General features: G+C 45.7%; 1 protein-coding gene across 1 annotated transcript in view; it reads left to right on the top strand.

Annotated features, from left to right (window-relative positions):
- Window positions 1-22,465, top strand: part of FCHSD2 (FCH and double SH3 domains 2) — a 212,918-nt gene that overhangs the window by 168,902 nt on the left and 21,551 nt on the right. Inside the window, 3 exon segments of the mRNA XM_010007193.1 lie at window positions 2,024-2,119; window positions 14,250-14,366; window positions 15,832-15,936. Of these exon segments, the coding sequence (XP_010005495.1) occupies window positions 2,024-2,119; window positions 14,250-14,366; window positions 15,832-15,936 (318 nt within the window).

The raw sequence follows: 22,465 nt of genomic DNA, 5'->3' as shown, positions 1-22,465 counted from the left end.
TGCCCTTCAACACTGCCAGGGATGGGACACTCCCAAGTTTCACATTAGGATAAGAGTTGATCTCATTTGTAACTAAATATTTGTGCTTTGAGGGAAAATGTTTTACAAGTGCTGCTGTGAGGGTGGATTTTCTTTGAAAAGCTGAGTTGCTTTTGAGTTTAGAGGTCTGCAATGAAAGGTGATTGCATTTAAGTAACTGTGCAGGTTGTCGTGCTCTCAGTAACTACACTTTGGGGTTCTTTTCTACTTGATTTAAAAGTTTCATGTGTTTGACATGGCCCAGAGTTGTCTGCTACAGTCAGTTCTAAAGGACTGCAGGATCACAGACTCATGGAATGGTTTGGGTTGGAAGGGACCTTCAAGATCATCCAGTCCCAACCCCCTGCATGGGCAGGGACACCTCCCAGCAGCCCAGGCTGCTCCAAGCCCCATCCAACCTGCCCTTCAACACTGCCAGGGATGGGGCAGCCACAGCTTCTCTGGGCAACCTGGGCCAGGCTCTCCCCACCCTCACAATGAAGAATTTCCTCCTAATATCCAACCTAAATCTCCCCTCTTCCAGCTTAAGACCATTCCCCCTTGTCCTCTCCCTACCCCTTCTGGTGAAATGTCTCTTTCTCTGTGAAGACCAGAGGTGCTTAACAGACATGATCTCAACACCATGAGCATCATCTGAAGCTGCAGGTGATTCCTCCTTTAGTATTTTCCATACATCTGTTTGTGGGATTTCCAAGGACAGAGACTCCCTCTGTGCCTTCTCTGGATGTTTGCTCCACATTTCAATGTGTTTATGTTCAACTGCTCCAACTGGTGCAGTAATTATGTGCTTGACTGTTTTAAATGAGGGCTTTATTGCTCCTGGAGGACTTATTTACTTTCCTTAACTGAAGATTAATTTTTTCCAGCTCAGTGTTTGGGTAACACAAGCAGCAACATTTTGATGCCTTCGAGAACATGTTGTATTTACCATTGTACACACAGTGTAATCAGAATTCTCAGTCAGATGCAATGCTGCTATTTCTGGATAAATATCCTTTTATTATACACTTCTGCACATTTAAACCCTCAGTTTAGTAGTAGTTTTTTATAATTTCATGCTGCTATTCATGGATTTTCATCCCTTGAAGCTGTGAATACTCTCTGGAGTTCTTCAACCAGTGAGACTATTTTTTTTTCATGTTGCAATCCATGAGGTTTTCATTTTAAATGTATGTGAATCCTGATGGAAGAGGTTTGTGTAGGGATGCAAATGGTATCTGAAATGTAGAGTAGCTGAAATAGTTTTGGTTCAGCAAAATCCGAGCTAGGAGAGTTTTCTCTGAAGGCAATTTAATCAAAAGAGATTCATTTTGCAACTGGGTTTGGATGTGTTTTCCCAAATAGTCTTTTGAGCTCCTGCAACTAATAATTGGTGTAAAAATAAGACATTTTGCCTTAAGAAAGAACTGTCCACCAGAAGTTATCCATGAGGCAAGAAAGAAATCTCTGCTGTTGATGCCACACACTGTCAGGTGGCTTTTTTCTCCCCCATTTTGCCCATGTAGGATTTTTTGTAGGTGAATTGCAGGTATTTTTTGGATCTTTGTTACCCAGTGGGTCCCCTGCCCATCACGTCTGAGTAACTGGAAGGAAGTTGAATCAGGGGGGGTTTAGGTTGGATATCAGGAGAAGGTTTTTCCCCCAGAGGGTGGTTGAGCACTGGAACAAGCTCCCCAGGGCAGTAGTCACAGCACCAAGGCTGCCTGAGTTCCAGAAGCCTTTGGATGATGCTCTCAGGCCCATGGGGTGATTCTTGGGGTGCCCTCCACAGGGACAGGAGTTGGACTTGATGGTCCTGATGGGTCCCTTCCAACCCAGCACATTCTATGACTCTGTGACTCTATGAACTTGGGTTGTCCAGCCCAGAAGCAGGTCCTGTTTCCTGTTGTCACTTTCAAGGTTCTGTCTCTGTCCTGATTTTACTGCAGCATGTTTGTAAGTTTACAAAACAAGGGATCTAAACAGCATTTGTTGTTTTTTTCAGGTGGTGAGGGATTACAACCTCCAGCTGTTTTTGCAGGAGAACTCGGTGTTTCACAAACCACAGCCTTTCCAGTTCCAGCCCAGCGACAGTGACACTGTAAGAGCCCTGCTGAATCCCTTGGTTTATTTGCTCTTGCTCTGTTTTTAAGCATGTTGTTATCACTGGGCAAGAGAGCAGTGCTCTCTGGTAGCCCAGTCTGGTTTTAACTCATGCAATATATTTGGAAAAGAAAGGGAAAGTAGCCTGATGCCACCAGCTCTCCTTGCAGTGGGTGGGTGATCATGACAAAAGCATCCAACAGGCTCAGCATCATTCCCAGAAGAGCCAAATCTTGATTTTTTTTTGCTCCCAGATTGTAACTTGCAGTGCTGTGTTTCTCTGTTTTCAGCAGAATTTTTACTACCCTTTGGTAGCTTTTTATTGTGCTGAATATATATTCACTTAATATTCACTTAATACTGGGCTGCACCATGTGTGATATGATGCCAAGTAGTCCATGTACCTCTGAATTACTCAGTGAGTAGTTACACGTGTATATAAGAAGTTATTGATTTAGAAAGAATAATGTTCAAACATTGCATTCCAAAAGAATCTTGGAAAATATTATTTTGGTGCATATGTTGCTTCCAAAGAAATCATTGATGGCATTAAGATGGAGTAAATCATAGTGTATAACTACATTTCCAAGCAGCACTTTAATGAAGGTGGGTTGCTGATGTCCCACCAACATTCCTAACACTATTTGAAGAACAGTTGAAAAGAAGTTGAAATCTTTAAGAAAGTTTTGTTTGTGGGGCTTTTACTTGAATTCAAAGTAAACTGACTTGGGCAGAAATGTCCTGGTCTCCAGTTCAGGTGATTGAATTGAAGAACCTTGTTAATAGCTACCTAAGAGTGATTTTTCCAGACATACTAACACCTATAACACAGTCTCCTTTGTCTTTCCATTTTAACAAACTGTGATTTTGATTTGTTGGTTGTTGTTTTTTTCCCTTCCAGCTCCTTTGTATGTTACTCCCATAACGTTTTTGCTTGTTCTTAATCCAGCCAGCAGAATCTCTCTTGTCTTTGCCCTCTGTTCTAACCTTTGCTGCCGTGTGTTTTCATCCTTGTGCACTCTCTGCATCTAGAGTTTTCACACAGCTCAGCTGGTGGATATTGAGCCCTCACCTGTCAGTGCCATGAGAATGACTATAGCAGAGGTATATGGTTGGATTTACACTTGTGTCCTTGTCTGTGTGCATGTGGCTGCTCAGTTTGCACTGCTCTCTAGAGGTGGCAACAGAATGCTCAATCCATGTGGCTTTTCACCATGAGGTTGGAGCTCAAGAAGGAAGAAGGACCTTTCACAGGCTCATTTGTGAGGATCAGCTTCACACTTTTTGCACTTGCACAGGGTTTGGGAGTGATGCTCTCACCTTTTGGGGGTGTGAATTATAGTGATGTGTGGAATTGGCTACTTCTCTGATGTGAAGGGGGAAGCTTGTGTAACAATAATTAGCATGCACTGGTGAAATGCTGCCCCATTGCTAATTTCATTTTAGCCTTTTTCCAGGGGGCTATCCCTGTGTAAAAGAGGACTGTACTTCACTCTTGTTAAACTCTTCAACATTAAAAAATGACCTGATTTGTTGACGTGGCACGTGGGTGTTCTGATGGTGGACACGGGCCCTGCTCAACTTCAGGACCTTTTTAGAAGGCAACGAGTGGGTTGTTCATGTCTACAGCTGTCTCAGTACCTCAGTCTTTACTTGCACAACCCACTTGGGCTGTAGAATTGCTGCATTTCTTCCTGGCACTGCATTTTGTTGAGCTTCTGGCTGCTTATGCTGTAACCAGTGTTCACAAAACTGAATCAGTTATCCAGGCCTCTTAATGATCTGTATCATTCTGCCTGGGCAATTGCAGGTCACCTGATCTGATTTTTAATCAAGAAGTCCAAGAAAAAGAGGACTTCTGCTCAGGCTTTTCAATTTGTCAGAAATGGGATGTTTGCTAATGAATCAAACAACATTTAATTGAAGAACAATTATCAAACATTCTTTTGCCACATATGCTCTTTGTAGATGATCTGCAGAGATTATCTTTTAGGTTTTTGTGGATTGTGCATGATAATTTTCACATCAAAGGCTACCAGTGAAAGAAATAGGAGTGATTAAGACTTCTCATCACATGTTTAATATTAATCTTTTCCAAGAACAGATTCTGTCCTGTCTTCAAACTAAATACCTGTGACTAGGGTGAAAGACTGGAGCACTGAAGGATCACTGGGAGGAAATGTTGAGTGTTGTAGAAGAAGAATGTTCTAAACAACAGGGAGGTGGAACTCACCTACATGAAACACTCTGAATGCTTTTTAAAATTGTGGTTTGACATGGTCCATCTTAAATTTTTGTTTTCTGAGGGGAGAGCTGATGCCAGAGAGTTTCACAGAATGGATTGCCATGCAATCCTGGAGTCAGGTAGAAAAGCCAGAGCTCAAAATACTCTCAGTATGCCCTATCAGAACCTCCAAAAGAGACTGTTCCTAAAAAAGGTTGGTTTGAAATGGCTTTTCCATCAGTTTTCTATATTTTTGTTTGCCCAACATCACACTAATACAGACTGAAATGTAGACTCTTGAGTGTCCACAAAGAGAAGCCCACCACAAAATGCCAGTTACATCCATCAGCTATTTTCCATTGTTTAAAATACGGTTCATAGAATCATGGAACAGAATCCTAAAATGTCTTGGCTTGGCAGGGTCCTCCAGAGGTCCTCTAGTCCAACCCCCCTACAATAAGCAGGGACATCTCAAACTTTACCAGATTGCCTAGAGCCCCATCAAGTTTGACCTTGAATGTCTCCAGGGATGGGGCCTCCACCACCTCTTTAGGCAACCTGTTCCAATGATCCCCCAGCCTCATAGTAAAGGACTTTTTCCTCATGTCCAACCTCAATCTCCCCTTTTCTAACTTGAAACCATCACCCCTTGTCCTATCCTTACATGCCCTTGTGAACAGCTCCTCCCCAGCCTTCTCATAGGCCCCTTTCAGGTATTGGAAGATGCTCTGAGGTTCCCCCAAAGTCTTCTCCAGGCTGAACAACCTCAACTCCCTCAGCCTGTCCTCATAAGAGAGCTGCTCCATCTCTCAGGTTATTTTCATTGCTCTTCTCTGGACACTCCAACAGGTCCACTTCTTTCTTGTGCTGGGGGCACCAGAGCTGGACACAATACTCCAGGTGAAGTTTCACCAGGGCAGAGTTGTTTTGAGCTTAACTTTACACACTTGTTAATAAAATTACTTAGATTATTTCACCTCCCTGGCCCTGCTGGCCACACTTCTTGTGATGCAGCCCAGGATGTGTTTGGCTTCTGGGCTTCAAGTGCACATTGTTTGTCCACCTCCAGCTTTTCATCCACCAGAACCCCCAGGTCCCTTTCAGCAGGGCTGCTCTTGGTCCCATCATCCCCCATCCTGTTATGATAACAAGGACTGTCCTGACCCAGGAGCAGGACCCTGCACTTGGGCTTGTTGTATCTCATGAGGTTCACCTGGGCCCACTTCTCCAGCTTCTCCAGGTCCCTCTGGATGACATCCCATCCCTCTGGCATGTCCACCACACCAGTCAGCTTGGTATCATCAGCAAACTTGCTGAGGGTGCCCTTGATCCCACTGTCTACATCCTTGATGTAGATGTTAAACAGAACTGGTCCCTCTTCTGCATCCAAGTAACAGGGGGTGACACTGCAAAACTTTCCCCCAGTCCTACTGAGGTGTTGTTTTGCTGCCATTTCAGGGAAAAATATCTATTTTTTCATGTTGACAAGGGGTCATACAGATCAGATTTGGTCGCATTTCTTCCTTGTGTGCTCAAAGCAAATGACAGCATCAGAAAAGTACAGGGGAAGCTGCAGTCACAGGAGACATGTAGATAAAAAAAACAGGAAAAAAATCCTCCAAACTTCAGTGTCAGCTTTTTGTTGCCATTATCCTCCCACACTGTGGACATGTTTTTTTTGTCAGCTGGCTCGTTTTCTCACCTGATAGCAGGCAGTTCAAGGAAAAAGAACCATTTCCAAACAGGAAACAGAGAAAAGCTGGGTAATTTCCTTCATATTTTGCCCTGTCCTTATAGCTGAGGTTTATCTGTGAGCATGGAGACAGTTTGCTTTCAACAGGAAAGGCATGGAGCTGTTGGAGAGAGGCCAGAGGAGGTCACAGAGATGCTGGGAGGGCTGGAGCAGCTCTGCTCTGGAGCCAGGCTGGGAGAGTTGGGGTGTTCAGCCTGGAGAAGAGAAGGCTCCAGGGAGTCCTGGGAGCAGCTTCCAGTGCCTGAAGGGGCTCCAGGAAAGCTGGGGAGGGGCTTGGGACAAGGGCAGGGAGGGATGGGATGTGGGGCAATGGCCTTAAACTAGAGCAGGGGAGATTCATGTTGGATTCTTTACACTGAGGGTGGTGAAGCTCTGGAACAGGCTGCCCAGAGAGGTGCTGGATGTCCCATCCCTGGAGACATTCAAGGTCAGGCTTGATGGGGCTCTGAGCCATCTGATCTAGTCAAAAAGGTCCCTGTGCACTGCAGGGGGGCTGGGCTAGATGAGCTTTAAAGTTCTCTTCCAACCTCAAGCATTCTGTGACTCTAATTTTATGGACAAATTGTGAGAAGAAGGATGAATTCTGCCCTGGTGATGTCACATCTGGAATGTTGTGCCCAGTTCTGGGCCCCTCAGTTCAGGAAGGACAGGGAACTGCTTGAGAGAGCCCAGGGCAGAGCCACAGAGATGCTGGAGGGAGGGGAACATCTCCCTGCTGAGGAAAGGCTGAGGGAGCTGGGTCTGTTGGGCTTGGAGAAGAGGAGACTGAGGGGCCACCTCATCCCTGGTTCCAAACACGTTCAGGGCAGTGTCAGGAGGAGGGAGCCAGGCTTTGTGCAGTGATGTCCAGTGACAGGACAAGGGGCACTGGGTGCAAACTGGAGCCCAGGAGGTTCCATGTGAATCTCAGGAAGAACTTCTTTGCTGTGAGAGTGACAGAGCCCTGGGCCAGGCTGCCCAGAGAGGCTGTGGAGTCTCCTTCTCTGGAGACATTCCAACCCCCCTGGCCACGTTCCTGTGTGATGTGCTCTGGGTGCCCCTGCTCTGGCAGGGGGGGTGGGCTGGGGGAGCTTTCCAGGGCCCTTCCAACCCCTGGGATTCTGTGATTCTGTGAATTTCACCTCACTGTCATACACAGAGGAATATCTTGAACTTCTGAGCAGCTTCTATTCAGCTCTATTATGTGATTTATATAAGCTATAGTTATAAAAGTTATATACTTATACAAAGAAATTCTTGCTAGTGCCAAGGGCTGTTTTTTCAGCTCTGCAAGTGCTCAGGGAGTTGAAAGTAAATAGAAATTCCTGTTTAAATGGGAATTAGGACTCAGACTTGACTTTTAGCAGGTTCCTCTGCATGCACAGAGAGGCAGAGTTATTTACACATTTCAGCATTTACTGTTGAATTTCTTTAAATATTTAAAATAGATTTTAAACTTATTTAGTATTAAATATGTTTAAATATTTTACTATTCCTTTGTTTTCCAAAGAACTTTATATTCTGCTTTTATAGTTATTGAATGTAAATATTTGATGGCTATATAAATACTTAAATCCAGAATAAAACCATGAAATAGAAACTGCTAATAGTAAATAATCCCTCATGTAAGAAAACCAATTTAACAAGCCCAGATAATGTACTTTTCCTGCATTTCAAGTAGCCTCTGCTTTAATACCAACACAGAGTAAAGTAATTGTTTTTAACTATAACATTTTTGAAGCCCCAAAAGTTATGATGGAGTTTTATCAATGTATGAAGTATTAGGACTTAATTGCTGAGGAGAAATTTGGCCACTCAGGTAAAGAAATGTGCAGTAGGTGCAAGTGGGAGCCTGGCAAAGCTTTCCATTCCCTATAGAACTTGACACTGATTTTATTTAACTTCCCCCACCCCAGTTGGGGTTAAAATAAGCTCTAAGATACAAGATTCAAATTTGAGGTTGATAATGAAAGGGTATTGGGAAGAAAAGGGAAAGTCCACACCCTGGAGTTTCTGTCTCTCTGATCTTGGGGTTGAACGTTCCCAGCGTTTCTGATTTACTTTAAGGATCATGAGTTGAAATTGGCTCAAAGCCTCATGGATTTGATTTGGATGGATTTGATTTTCATTCAAGGGGCCCAGAGAATGATTCCTCAAAGTGAAACAAGCAGAAGTAATACCTGAAATAAGTGGCCACTTAAATATATCTTTATATTGCATTGAAAGTATCTAGGAAATCGATTTCTGTGTCAATGTTCAGTCAAAAGTTCTTGAGTTTTTCCTTGGGTTGCCTCATTATTCTGTGTTTCTAGTTTTAATGAAATCACAGAATCACAGAAATGTCAGAGTGGGAAGGGACCTCTGGAGACCATCCAGTCCCACTCCCCTGCTAAAGCAGGATCACCCGGAGCACATCACCCAGGGCTGCATCCAGGGGCTGGAATATCTGCAGAGAAGGGGACTCCACACCCTCCCTGGGCAGCCTGTCCCAGGGCTCTGTCACCCTCACAGGCAAGAAGTTTTCCCTCCTCTTTCAGTGGCACTTCCCATGTTCCAGCTTGTGCCCGTTGCCCCTCGTCCTGTCCCTGGGCACTGCTGAGCAGAGTCTGGCTCCATCCTCCTGCACCCCCCTGAGATACTGCCAGGCATTAAGAAGGTCTCCCCTCAGCCTTCTCTTCTCCAGGCTGAGCAGTCCCAGCTCTCTCAGCCTTTCCTCATCAGGGAGATGCTCCAACCCCCCAGTCATCTTTGCTGCCCTCCTCTGGACTCTCTCCAGCAGTTCCCTGTATCTCCTGAACTGGGGAGCCCAGAACTGGTCCCAGTTCTCCAGCTGGGGCCTCACCAGGGCAGAGCAGAGGGGCACAATGACCTCTCTTGACCTGCTGCCCACACTCTTCCTCATGCAGCCCAGGATTCCAGTGATCCTCTTGGCCACAAGGTTCCATTGCTGGCTCATGGATCATGTACCATCTCCCAGGACTCCCAGATCCTTCTGGGACTGCTTTCCAGCAAGTCCACCCCTAACCTGTACTGGTGCCTGGTGTAGGAAGCTACACTTGCTCTTATTGAACCTCATGAGGTTCTTTTCTGCCCAGCTCTCCAGCCTGTCCAGGTCACACTGGATGGCAGCACAGCCCTCTGGAGTGTCACCACCCCTCCCAGTTTGGTACCATCAGCCAACCTGCTGAGGACACACTATGTCCCCTCATCTGGGTCACTGATGAAAAAGTTGGACATGAATTCAACTGCTGTGGTAGCTGAGGAAAAGAAAAGTGGTGAGGGTGAGAATGGAGCTACACGAACCAAAATACACTGCACTCTAATTTCAGGATGAATTTCAGTGAGATAATTAAAAAGTTTTTCAAAAGGAGTGAGATTAAAATGTAAAAAAAATAAAAAGCTGTGTGGCTTTTAATCTCTGCTGTGGGACAGAAATAAATGTTTAATGCACAAACATCAGGCACTAGGAGCAGGGAAGCTGTTTTAATCACTGACATCTAAGAAAAAACAGGGTTTTTAAGATTCTGGTCCTTCCAAAAAACAAACAGAGTTGGGAAAAACAGAATGACAACCTTTGCAGCAACCCTGTCCTAATGTGTTTGGCATCAGCTGCTGCAACAATCTGTGTGCATGGGATGTTCTAGAGATTTCCAGCTCATGGGCAATGATCCCTACAAATATTCATTGAACCAGAATTAAAAATAAACAACCCCCTAAAAACCAACTGGGGAAATGATTTCATACATCTGGCTGTGCAACTGTTCCTTTGGTGGGTGCTTTTAGTGAGGAGGCAGTTACACCAGATGTCAGACAATAGTTTCATTGTTTGTTGGGATTTAAATATTTTGCCATTGAGATTGTGATGATGGTCAGGATATATTTTTAGACTTGTAGAATCATGAAGGTTGGAAGGGACTTCAAAGATCACCCAGTTCCAACCCCCCTGTGAGCAGGGAAACACTAGACCAGGTTGCACAAAACCTCATCCAGCCTTCCCTTAAAAACCTCCAGGGATGGGGCATCAACAACCTCCCTGGGCAACCCATCCCAGCTCCTCAGCACCCTGAGAGTGAAGAAATTCTTCCTAATATCTGACATAAATCTCCCCTCTTCTGAGTTTAAAACCATCACCCCTTGTCCTATCACTGCCTTCTCTGGTGAAAATCCCCTCCCCAGCTTTCCTGGAGCCCCCTCAGGCACTGGAAGGTGCTCTAAGGTCTCCCTGATGGAGATGCCATAGCCCAGATGAATGTCACAAAGTCCCAGGATCCCCTTTCTCCATTCAAACAACCCAGAAGAATCTTCTGAGGAGTTCAGTTGTAATTATTTTCTTTCATTATTTCCTTTATCTGCCAGATAGGGTGTTCCTCATCCTTCTGCAGCCCCCAGCACTCACCACGGTGAGATGTTAATTTGTTAATGTATTAAATCATTTCCCCAGTTGGTTTTTAGGGGGTTGTTTACTTACTAAAAAGCAGAACATGGTTCTGTAAAGCAGCACCAGGAGGTTGGGTTGTTTTTAGCTGTATTATAACATATGTACAGAGGTTTTCATAACCTATTAATAATGGCTGTAGATTCTGTTTTATTATTTAGAGTGAAAAAAAAACCCACAAAACCAGCAGCCCTGTATGCAAATAATCTTTCTTTTTTAAGGATGGAAAATGTCCTGTTTGTAACACTGGAAAATGACTGAAATGCCAGTCAAGCCTAAATCACTCTTGACTAAACTTCATGAAATTAATTCTAGACTAAGGGACCAAAATGGGCACCAAACCTGACTCAGGATTTCCTTGTGACTGCTGTGTTTGGCCATCAGTTGGGTGAAAAATGTCATGCACATCCCTGCCTCCTCCCCAGAGCTGCTGATCATTGGGTTGAGCTTTGCTTTACAACACAGGCACCTCTTATTTTCACCTCTTCACAAGAAATGGCTCTGATTTTGGGGTGTGTTTCGTGTTGGTGATTTGCATGCACTGAGTGTTTGCTCCTTTTTCCCCTCATCCAAGTGAACTTTTTCAGTCTTCAGCTACAAAAAGAAGGAGCTTTTAGGCTCAAGAGCTTATTTTTTCCTTGCCCTGTCCATGTGCCATCTGCATCCAGATATAGCTGCAGAAATAAGGAGACTGCAACTGTGTGTTTGTCCCTCTCATAAGGCAACTCCTGCACCTGCAACAACATTTCAGACCAAAATGGAGCAGTGACACGAGTCTGCAGACTAAATGCATTAGTTAATTTAAGCATCACCAGCCTCTTGGGCTGCTTGGAGTCATCTAGTACTTTCTGTTGGTTTACTGGTTGCATTTTTAGCACCAAACACTGGTTTCACTGTAATCCAAGCCCTGAGAGAACAGCAGAATGTTCATCTATGTTTAGCTCAGGTTTTTTGGCTCTTCCTTCATCCCTTGGCCATAGTAAGTGGTTTTGGTTTCCTTCTTTTTTGGAAGAGATTAAATTGAGTCACTGGACATCTTACCACCACCAAGTTAGAGTCCTGAAAACACTTCAGCAAGAGCTTAATTTAGTAAATCGAGTTAGGACCAGACACTTCAGTTCCCCTACCTTCTTCTCTACACTTTGGATTGTTATGTCTAGAGCAGATAAATCTCTGGTTTAGCTCCTTTCTTTGTACCTATTTAAACAGCAGTGGGTTTTTTATTTCTTCCTTGATGTGCCCCTCTAGCCTGGCTTTACCTGAGGATACAGACCTCTCAGGTCACCCTTGCAGTCCTTCTGAAGCACGTGCTCCTCCATCCCAACCAGCCTCCTACTGCTCCTCTGCTTTGAAGTTCCTTCACAGCCTTCTTGAAGTATCAGCAGCTTGGTCTGTTCTAGATCAGGGTTAGCTCCTCCCTGTGAGAGCAGCTCCATTTATTCAGGAAGCATTCCAGGTTCTGATGGGTTTAAAACCTTTCTCCTTGCACTGTCTTCTCAGCCAAGTCTTCACACTCTGCATTTGCACTGCTCTTGTGCAGATTAGAAGTCCCTGTTTTCACCTTCTTCCCCAGGAGACCAAATGGTGTCTTCTCCATTTCCCTGTATTTCTGGTATCCCCACAGCCCACAGCTCCAAAGTTTCTCCCCAACTCTTTTTATTACCCCGTCTTTATATTATTTTTAAACCTTGAAGCAGGGGTGAGGCCTGCTTGAATACAATACTGCTTTATGAATAATTAATATAACCACTGATCCAATAACTATTCACTTCTTTTTTAGTGTGCCCTCAGGAGTAGCCACAACGTTTGCATTCATGTTTTTTCTGGGCAAGTGCTTTTGATAAATAGATTCAAAGCCAAAACCACACTTGGAATAAGGCAGAAGGTTATCAAGCAACTGCAGAGAAATCTGTAGTCTTCATGAAAACAAGGTGCAGGAGCAGTGGGAACACTGAGAATTTGCTAAGAGGTGGTTTTAGAGGGGGGAGGCAGCATCAAAAGATTGGGCTCAGATTTGAATCTCTTAAGACTCCTGGAAGCCATGGAAGAAGCTGGACAAAAATGTTCACTCCTATAAGCTGGGAGAAAACTGAAGTCAGATGTTACCTGAAGGACTGGATGTGCCTAAATAAACCCATGTGTTTGTCCTCTTTGTGTTTTGCAATGAGCCAGAGGAGCAGTTTAATGTAGATAATTGAGGAGGTCAAACAGTAGCAAAGACAGACGAGTGCATGAAGCCACCTCAATAAAAGCAGGGAAAACCAACTTGGTGTTAAGCTGAGGGGATGGGTGGAGAGGCCTGCACCTCTGCTCTGGGTGAGCTTCATGCTTGTGTTTGTTTCTGGTTTTGAGATAAAATACCTTGACAGAATCAGAGTAGTCGTGGTTGGAAAGGTCCTCTGAGATCACTCACTGACTCCAACCATAAAAACAAACAAACAAACAAAACCCACCACACACAAAGCACCACAAAACCACACCCCAAAAACCACCCATAACACACAACCTAAAATCTCCATCACTAGAGCAGGTCCTGGAGATCCTCATCTACACGTTCCTTGAATACATCCAGGATGGTGACTCCCCCACCTCCCTGGGCAGCTGTTCCAGGGCCTGACCACTCTTTCAGTACAGAAATTCTTCCCAATATCCAATCTGAACCTCCCCTGGCACAATTTCAGGCCATTTCCTCTGGTCCTATCATTATTCCCTCAGGAGAAGAGCCCAACACCCACCTCCCTACAATCTCCTTTCAGGGAGTTGTAGAGAGCAATGAGGTCTCCCCTCAGCCTCTTCTTCTTCAGATTAAACATCAACAGTTCCCTCAGCTGTTCCTGGTAGGACTTGTTCTCTAAACCCTGCACCAGCTTGGAGGATCTTCTCAAGACACGTTCCAGGAACTCAGACATCTTATACTGGACTGTCAAAGCCTCTTGGGATTTTATTTTGGTCACTGTGATCAACACAAGGATGCTAACTCCACTCCATCCTTCTTTTGATGACATTTGGTGTGTGCCTTCACATGTTGTGCTCTGGAGCCCCCAACACAAGTAGGACATGGAGCTCTTGGAGCAAGTCCAGAGGAGGCCCCAGAGATGCTGGGAGGGCTGGAGCAGCTCTGCTCTGGAGCCAGGCTGGGAGAGTTGGGGTGTTCAGCCTGGAGAAGAGAAGGCTCCAGGGAGACCTGAGAGCAGCTTCCAGTGCCTGAAGGGGCTCCAGGAAAGCTGGGGAGGGGCTTTTTGTCAAAGGCAGGAAGTGACAGGACAAAGGGGAATGGTTTTAAGCTGCAAGAGGAGAGATTTAGGTTGGACATTAGGAAGAAATTATTTCCCACGAGGGTGGGGAGAGCCTGGCCCAGGTTGCCCAGGGAAGCTGTGGCTGCCCCATCCCTGGCCGTGTTGAAGGGCAGGTTGGATGGGGCAGGGAGATTAGAAGGGACCATCTAGTCCCACCCCCCCTGCCATGAGCAGGGAACCCTACCAGTAGACCAGGTTACACAAAACCCTGTCCAACCTGCCCCTAAAAGCCTCCAGGGCTGGGGCAGGGTTGGCTTTCCACAACAAGGAGCCATCACCAGGTTCCTCAGAGCGTTGTTTTGGTCAAACCTTTCTTGGTTTGTATGAAAGAAGCTCCCAGGCTGGTAGATGTACTCCAGAGTTATCCTATAAGTAAATATCATCATATCTACAGAGGAAGCCTTGGGTCTGTGTCATGACTCCTCTTGTTTTCTCTTCCAGAGCCGACAGCTGGAATCGGAGACCGGGACGACGGAAGAGCACAGCCTGAACAAGGAGGCTCGGAAATGGGCCACCCGGGTGGCCCGGGAGCACAAAAACATCATCCACAGCCAGAGGGTAGGTTTAGAAAGCTGTCATTGGCACAGTTTTACAATTGACACAGTCCCCACGGCCTCAAAGAGGAGCTGCTGAACACTGGTTTGGTTTTTTTTTGGCCTGTTACCCCTCTGGGCAACGTGTCATTTTCATCTTGGCAGTGCTCTCGGACTGCCAGGTTAGCAGCTCCTCAAGCTTTGAGGTTGGTCAATACATTTTGCTGTTCCCATATATCATTCTAAGCTACATCTTCTGCTCTACTGCAAATAACTGACAGACCTTCCTCTATCCTACACAGATTCCTTCTGTTCCAGCTACAACTTCAGGGGCCCTCTTGTCTCCACTATATCATGTCTATATTGCCCAGAGAAGAAAAAATCACAGAATCATTGAATGGTTTGGGTTGGAAGGGACCTTAAAGATCAAGTTCCAACCTCCTGCCATGGGCAGGGACACTTCCCACCAGCCCAGGTTGCTCCAAGCCCCATCCAACCTGCCCTTCAGCACTGCCAGGGATGGGAATATGACAGGAAAACATCTTCTCAGAGGAAGGTGGTGTCCTGGACACTGCTCCTAGCACCTGATGCTTCCTGCTCTTTCTCCAAATACTATTTAACACATTTGATGCATATTTCTTGCATAAACATTTCCTAAACCAGGCATGGATTTGCAGACAACAGGTGATCATTTGAGCCATCACATGCTTCAGGTCCTTTTGATTGGGATCTGCACAGTCAACATGCACGTAGGTGGAGCTAAGGAGCTCCAACACATCTTATGTGATTCAGCACATTCTCCTTGGGACACAAGTCCCCTGCAAATGCAGCAAACCTGCCTGGGCTTCCCCTACAGCAGAGCTACCATTAGAATCATAGAACCATTTAGGTTGGAAAGGACCTTTAAGATCATCTACTCCAACTGTAACCTAACACTGCCAAATCTACAACTAAACAATGTCCCCAAGTGCCAGGTCTTCACTCTTCTCAATCCCTCCAGGGCTGGTGACTCAACCACCTCCCTGAGCAGCCTGTGCCAGTGCTTGACAACCCTTTAGTGAATAAACTGTTCCTAGTGTCCAATCTAAACCTCCCCTGGTGCAACTTGACCCCATTTCCTCTTGTCTATCTTCCATATAGTCACAAATGGTATTCACAACTTCTTTTTCACCCTGACATAAATGTGCAGCAACAATCCCATTTTAAATATGTAAATCCCAACCTGTAGATGAGTTACTTCATGCCACAATATCACGTTTCCATGAAGATGTTGAAACATTCCCACAAGTGGAATTTCCATCTGCAATCCTGTGCTTTTTCATGATGTTTGGGCTTGGTCATTGTATTTTTTTCCTGGAAAGGGTTATTGTCGGTCAACCCAGCATCTAATCAAACAGTAATTTCTCTGTCTTGTCATAAATATTTATCATGTGAATGGCCTGCTAGCATTGACTCCATCTGTGGGGTATTTCCTATTTTTTCTCTGACAGACACTTGAAGAGCTGGAATGCCATGGGCCTGGGATGTCTGAGCAAACCCGAGCAGAGCTAGAGCAGAAAATAGATGAAGCCAGAGAGAGTATCCGCAAGGCTGAGGTAAGAAGGGAATTATTTGGGCATGTTCAGCTTCTCACCTCAGAAGGATTCAGCTTGTTTGTGGAAAGGTAAGCTTTTAGCATAAAAAAAAACCCAGGGAATTTCAAGTTGTCAGGTTTTCCCTTGATTTTGTGCTTCTCAAATCACAGAATCTCAGGGGTTGGAAGGGACCTTGGAAGATCATCCAGCCCAACCCCCCTCACAGAGCAGAGCAAATCACTGAATCAACTTCATGAAAGACTTGAAATGAGAAGAGTAATACTGGAAAAACCTCCTGGTAGAGAGTGATTAAACTTGGTGCCTTTTCTGCTGTTGTGCAGAGGTCAAGAATCCCTGTATTTAGGGGCTTCATCTTACACAGAGAACAAACAAGCTCAAGTTCACTAGTTTCCTTCTGCTTGAAGGAGCTAATACCAGAAAATGATGATCATACCATAGATCATAGAGTCACAGAATGGTGAAGGCTGGAAGGGATCTTAAAGACCATCAGGTTCCAACCCCCCTGCCATGAGCAGGGACACCTCCCACCAGCCCAGGCTGCACAAGCCCCATCCAACCTGCCCTTGAACATCTCCGAGGGGCCAGCCACAGCTTCCCTGGGCAACCTGTTCCAGTGCCTTCCTGCCCTCATGGGGAAGAATTTCTTCCTGGTGTCTGACCTAAATCTCCTCTCTTTCAGTTTCAAACCATCACCCCTTGGCCTGTCACTGCCCTCTCTGGTGAAAAGCCCCTCCTCAGCTTTTCTGGAGCCCCTGCAGGCACTGGAAGCTGCTCTCAGGTCTTCTTGGAGCATAATCCAAGTAAATCAGTGGAAAGTGACCAAAGAGATAACATGTTTTCTTGGGGGAGGGAGAAAAATTTGTCAGGAGTATTTATTAAAATCTGGGAAGTTAGAACCTTGGAAGTTTGTGCTGCAGCAGTGATGGCTGAGCAGGATCTGCAATAGGAATGAGGCCATGATCCTACATGGATGGAGCAGGGAGCACAAAGGCAGGGGTAGCACCCCAGGCACTTCTGTGCAGATGCAACAAAGATGAAATTAAAGAGCACACAAGGACTTAAGGCTGACTTTGTTGAGAGAATTAGCTGGAAGAACTTGAGACAAAATTGCAACTCCCCTTGGCCACAGCATATGAATGAGGGGAGAAGGAAAGTGGAAGGTGTATATATATACATATTTTATATATATATATATAAGAGATGTGAGGTCTGAAGTCAAGCCTGCAGTGTGCTGCAGGAGGCAGCAGGCCTTTCCAAAAGCAGCAGGAGGGATGTAGCTCCACTGGGAAACAGATTGGGCAAGAAGTGCACAGCCAGGAATGTGATTCAGAAAACCAATGAAGGGGGGAAAAATACCCTGTAGTTCTCATATCTAATGAGGAGCAAATGCAGAGTCATCAATGTGCATAAACGTGTCCCTCAGCTGCTTCTGTATAATCATAGAGTGAAACCAACCATGACATGGAAAGCTGCTCTTTATTCTGTGTCAAGCAGGTAGGACCAGAGTGCATCTAGAGGACAGCACAGGCTGCAGGGCATGAATGCCATAACCTTGAGATAAAGTCCTCAGGTCATAGAATCATGGAATGCTTTGAGTTGGAAGGGACCTTAAAGATCATCTAGTTCCAACCCCCTGCATGGGCAGGGACACCTCCCAGCAGCCCAGGCTGCACAAGCCTCATCCAACCTGCCCTTCAACACCTCCAGGGAGGGGGCAGCCACAGCCTCCCTGGGCAACCTGTTCCAGTGCCTTCCTACCCTCATGGGGAAGAATTTCTTCCTGATGTCTGACCTCAGTCTCCCCTCTTTCAGTTTCAAACCATCTCCCCTTGTCCTGTCATTGCCCTCTCTGGTGAAATAGCTGGTGGTTTATGGTGGTTAGTTCAGCCAGATCTGTTTTCCCTTTATGTTTAAACCATTGGAGGCAAAAGTTGACTTTCTCCACTGATCTGTGTTGCAGAAATCAGGCAAAACAGAAGTTGAAGCTATTTCCTTGGTTTCTATGATCCTTCTTTCAGGCTGCATCCTGGACCCTGAGGTTGGGTTCCTTGAATTCTTCTTCCTCTCATCTCTTTTTGTCCCTATCAGACTCAAGGCTCTGATGCTTTGGCAGCCCAGTGTGAGTCTCACCAAGCAGCACAGTTGGTCCCAGGGCTGAAATAGTTTCTCTCAATGATAATGGGAGATTGCCCATTTGTGCTCAGGTCTGTGCTTAAGGAAAATCTTGGGGCCTCCACAGCAATTAATCCTATCTCCACTTAATTAGAGGGGGATGTGTTTTGTCTCATCATTAAGATATCTTGCAGCTCTCAGGAGAGTATTTGTACCAGATAAGATTTGATTATGACTCATTATGGTGCTGTTTACTTAATTTGATTAGTTCAGAAGCTTAGGTCCATTTTTAATTGTAAATGGAGGGCTGTTTTCTCCCTCCCCTCATATTTAGCAATGAATATTTATTTCTGTGCTGTAGTAACAGTGTGTTTGTTGGCTGGGCTCCTGTTCTATCTTAGGATCTAATGGTTCTGCTGCATCTCAAGGAGACCCAGCTTTGCTTCAACCTCTTGTTATTGAGGCCCCATCCCTGGCAGTGTTGAAGGGCAGGTTGGATGGGGCTTGGAGCAGCCTGGGCTGCTGGGAGGTGTCCCTGCCCATGCAGGGGGTTGGGTCTAGATGATCTTTAAGGTCCCTTTCCAACCCAAACCAGTCTGGGATTCTATGATCTGTGTGTTCTTGCAGTTGAACCTTGTAGTTGCAGGAGTGGTGTCATTCTCTGCCCATAGGAGGTGTAAGCATTTCCATATGCTTCTCTAAAAGAAATGGAATTGATTAAGGCCACCAGCCCCCTCCAAAAAAGTTCAATTTGTAAAATGTTACTTGCTGCCATCTATGGCTTTGCTCAGGAAACATATGTCTGGGGGAACTGTGCTGAGCAACCAGATTGTCTTCCCAGGATGAGGTCTGTAGAGAGTCCTTCTGGTTAGGCAGAGTGAAGAGTAGCCTGGAAAAATGCCACCAATATCCACAGCTTGGGCATCTGAGGCTCTTTTGGTGAAGAGCTGGTGAGGGCAGAGCTGAGAGTGTTGTTGTTGAGAAGATCAGCAGGGCCCTGAAGCTGGTTTATGGTGTTATGAAGATGTAGAAGCTGAAGTCCCTCATCACCTGTGTCTGAGCCTTTATTGTTTCTGTTGTGGTGTTGCAAACTGCCAAATCTGAGAGTTTTTATCTTGAATTGATGCTTTATCATCATTACTTTTCAGGGACTGACTGTAAGTGGGAGAGGAGGTCTCAGATCCTACTGAAATGCTTCACAGTGTATTGTTTTACAAACTTGCCTGTTCTGGTGTGAACAATGAGGAATCCTTCAGAAGTCTGGGTTGTGTGTATTCACCATAATTCTGAAGGGTATTTTTTTCATTAGAGGACATTTAACAGAGGAATGTATATTATGGGATGAAGGGGGAGGGGCAAACAGAGAGGGGTTTTGAAGCTAATGATGAAATATAATTATAAATATTCCCAGAGGGATATAATCAACTGAAGAACCATATTTTCTCCATATATAAAGAAATACATACAGCTCTGCACACAGCTCTGGAGCCCTCAGCACAGGAGAGACATGGAGCTGTTGGAGAGGGGCCAGAGAAGGGCCCTGGAGATGCTGGGAGGGCTGGAGCAGCTCTGGAGCCAGGCTGGGAGAGTTGGGGTGTTCAGCCTGGAGAAGAGAAGGCTCCAGGGAGAGCTGAGAGCAGCTTCCAGTGCCTGAAGGGGCTCCAGGGAAGCTGGGGAGGGGCTTTTCATCAGAGAGGGCAGTGACAGGACAAGGGGTGATGGGTTTAAACTGGAAGAGAGGAGATTGAGGTCAGACATCAGGAAGAAATTCTTCCCCATGAGGGCAGGAAGGCACTGGAACAGGTTGTCCAGAGAAGCTGTGGCTGCCCCATCCCTGGAGGTGTTGAAGGGCAGGTTGGAAGGTGGCTTGGAGCAGCCTGGGCTGCTGGGAGGTGTCCCTGCCCATGGCAAGGGGGTTGGAACCTGATGATCTGAAAGTCCCTTCCAACCCAAACCATTCTATGGCTCATCTATCTGTCTGTCCATCTTGTATTCTTATACAAACAAATTGGTCAGTCCTTTTGCAAACATTCTGCAATTAATAATCATCTTGACTATAAATGTTGCTGAGATGAAGAAGAATTGCTGTGGGACCCCAGACAGTCAATTTTCTCTCAGATCTTTTTGGTAAAGGGATCAGGCATTGGCCTGGCCTACAAGAACATCAGTGTTGCTTGTTTTGTAGATTTTTCTTCTTGTCTTTTGTCTTATTATTATTCAGTTATTTGGAAAGGTGGATCACACCAAAAAGCCAGCTCAGTTCCTTTAAGCCATGGTTTGCATGTGGTCTCATTTCACAGAGTCATTCAGGATAAGGGGGTGTCCTTAGTCCAGCTTCTGCTTAAATCTGAACCTTTTGACTCTAACATGGATACAATATCTATCACTGTATTAGGAACCAATATCCATTACCAGGGCTGCAGAGAAATCTGTGAATAATGTTTTCCATACACCCATTTTCTAGCCATTCATTTTCTACCTGCAGAATGTGGGTAATTTCCATTCAGTCCCATCAGTCCCATTGCCAGCAGCCTGGGAACAGCTCATTGAACCCTACAAAAGTCTTCACTACTATTTTTCTGCTTCTCTACTGCTCTCATCTACTCCCCATCTCCTTCCTCACCATCTGCTTTCCCTGCTAGGAGACTTTAATGTTTTGAGATGCTTGAGCTTGGGAGAAACCAGCCTTCCAGTTGGGCTGGAGCTAAGCAGGTGGGCTTGTCTCTCTTCAAAGCTTCACCTCTTGTTTTCTTAACCTTGGCACTCACTCTTGAGACGTGTTATCTGTGTCAGTGTTTCATTTCCTGTTTGCTTCACCCTCACACTCTCTTTTGATTTAACTCCATGCAGAATATTTAGCATATAAATTAACTAACTCTGCTGCAATATCTCTAGAAACTTCCCACCCACCCTCCCACTTAGAAAAAAAGACACTCAGTGTTGTTGAAAATGTTCTTTATTAGCTAGTTCCCTAGAAGGCACAGAAAAAAAATGTTGGATTTGGGTTTTTTTGGGCCTGGCCAGTTGAATTCCCAGGGACTGATAGTTCCAGGTTGCTGTAGGATTCCCTGCAGTTCATAGAATCACAGAATGGTCAGAGTGGGAAGGGACCTCTGGAGACCATCCAGTCCCACTCCCCTGCTAAGGCAGGATCACCCAGAGCACATCCCCCAGGGCTGCATCCAGGGGCTGGAATATCTGCAGAGAAGGGGACTCCACCCCCTCCCTGGGCAGCCTGTCCCAGGGCTCTGTCACCCTCCCAGGCAAGAAGTTTTCCCTCCTCTTTCAGTGGCACTTCCCATGTTCCAGCTTGTGCTCGTTGCCCCCCGTCCTGTCCCTGGGCACTGCTGAGCAGAGTCTGGCTCCATCCTCCTGCACCCCCCTGAGATACTGCCAGGCATTAAGAAGGTCTCCCCTCAGCCTTCTCTTCTCCAGGCTGAGCAGTCCCAGCTCTCCCAGCCTTTCCTCATCAGGGAGATGCTCCAACCCCCCAGTCATCTTTGTCACCCTCCCCTGGACTCTCTCCAGCAGTTCCCTGGATCTCCTGAACTGGGGATCCCAGAACTGGTCCCAGTTCTCCAGCTGTGGCCTGACCAGGGCAGAGCAGAGGGGCACAATGACCTCTCTTGACCTACTGGCCACACTCTTCCTCATGCAGCCCAGGATTCCAGTGGCCTTCTTGGCCACAAGGACACATTCCTGGCTCATGGATCATGTACTATCTCCCAGGACTCCCAGATCCTTCTCCTCAGAGCTGCTTCCCAGCAAGCCCAGTTGCTCTGTTATGAGCAGTGGCTGAGCCCTGCCTGCAGCCAGGTAGCAAGTACATTTTTTTGCCTGCAGAGAAGACGAAACACAGACTAGAGCAGAGAAAACATCTTTCTTTCCCATTTTTAATAAGTCTCTGGCATGGTATTGTCTTGATTCACAGTATTGCAGATGAACATGGAACAGCTAGAGTTACTGAGAGACTCTCCTTCCACAGCTGAGCTCAGGTGCCTCAGGGATCAAAATCTTAGGGATGAGTCATGTAGGACAGGCTTTTTTATTTTACTGGGGTGTTTTTGGCAGAGCTGAATTTCCACCCCAAACTTCTTTTAAGGCAACAATGCAGTGAAAGTTAAACTTCATGGATGATTTGCTCGTGCATCTCAGCTTTTAATAGCACTGGACTGAGTGAAAACTGCTTTGCAGGAGAGGGTTCACCCTGAGGTTTGAGAAATTTGTGGCCTTGGTTTTACTGTATTCACATTTCCTTCTACCTATCACTGTGCAAAGAATTCTGGTGGCCCAAAATTGAACTGATACATTATTTTTCAGGAAGAGGATGATTTCATTTCCATGCCTTTTGAAGTTGCTCCAGCTCTCAAAGCCTTGTTCCCTCAACAAGATCATGTATTTCACATTTAAATCAAGA

Source organism: Chaetura pelagica, unplaced genomic scaffold (genome assembly GCF_000747805.2).
Source record: "Chaetura pelagica isolate M959 unplaced genomic scaffold, ChaPel_1.0 scaffold430, whole genome shotgun sequence".
Taxonomy (NCBI): domain Eukaryota; kingdom Metazoa; phylum Chordata; class Aves; order Apodiformes; family Apodidae; genus Chaetura; species Chaetura pelagica.
This window is presented reverse-complemented; position numbering and strand designations above follow the sequence as displayed.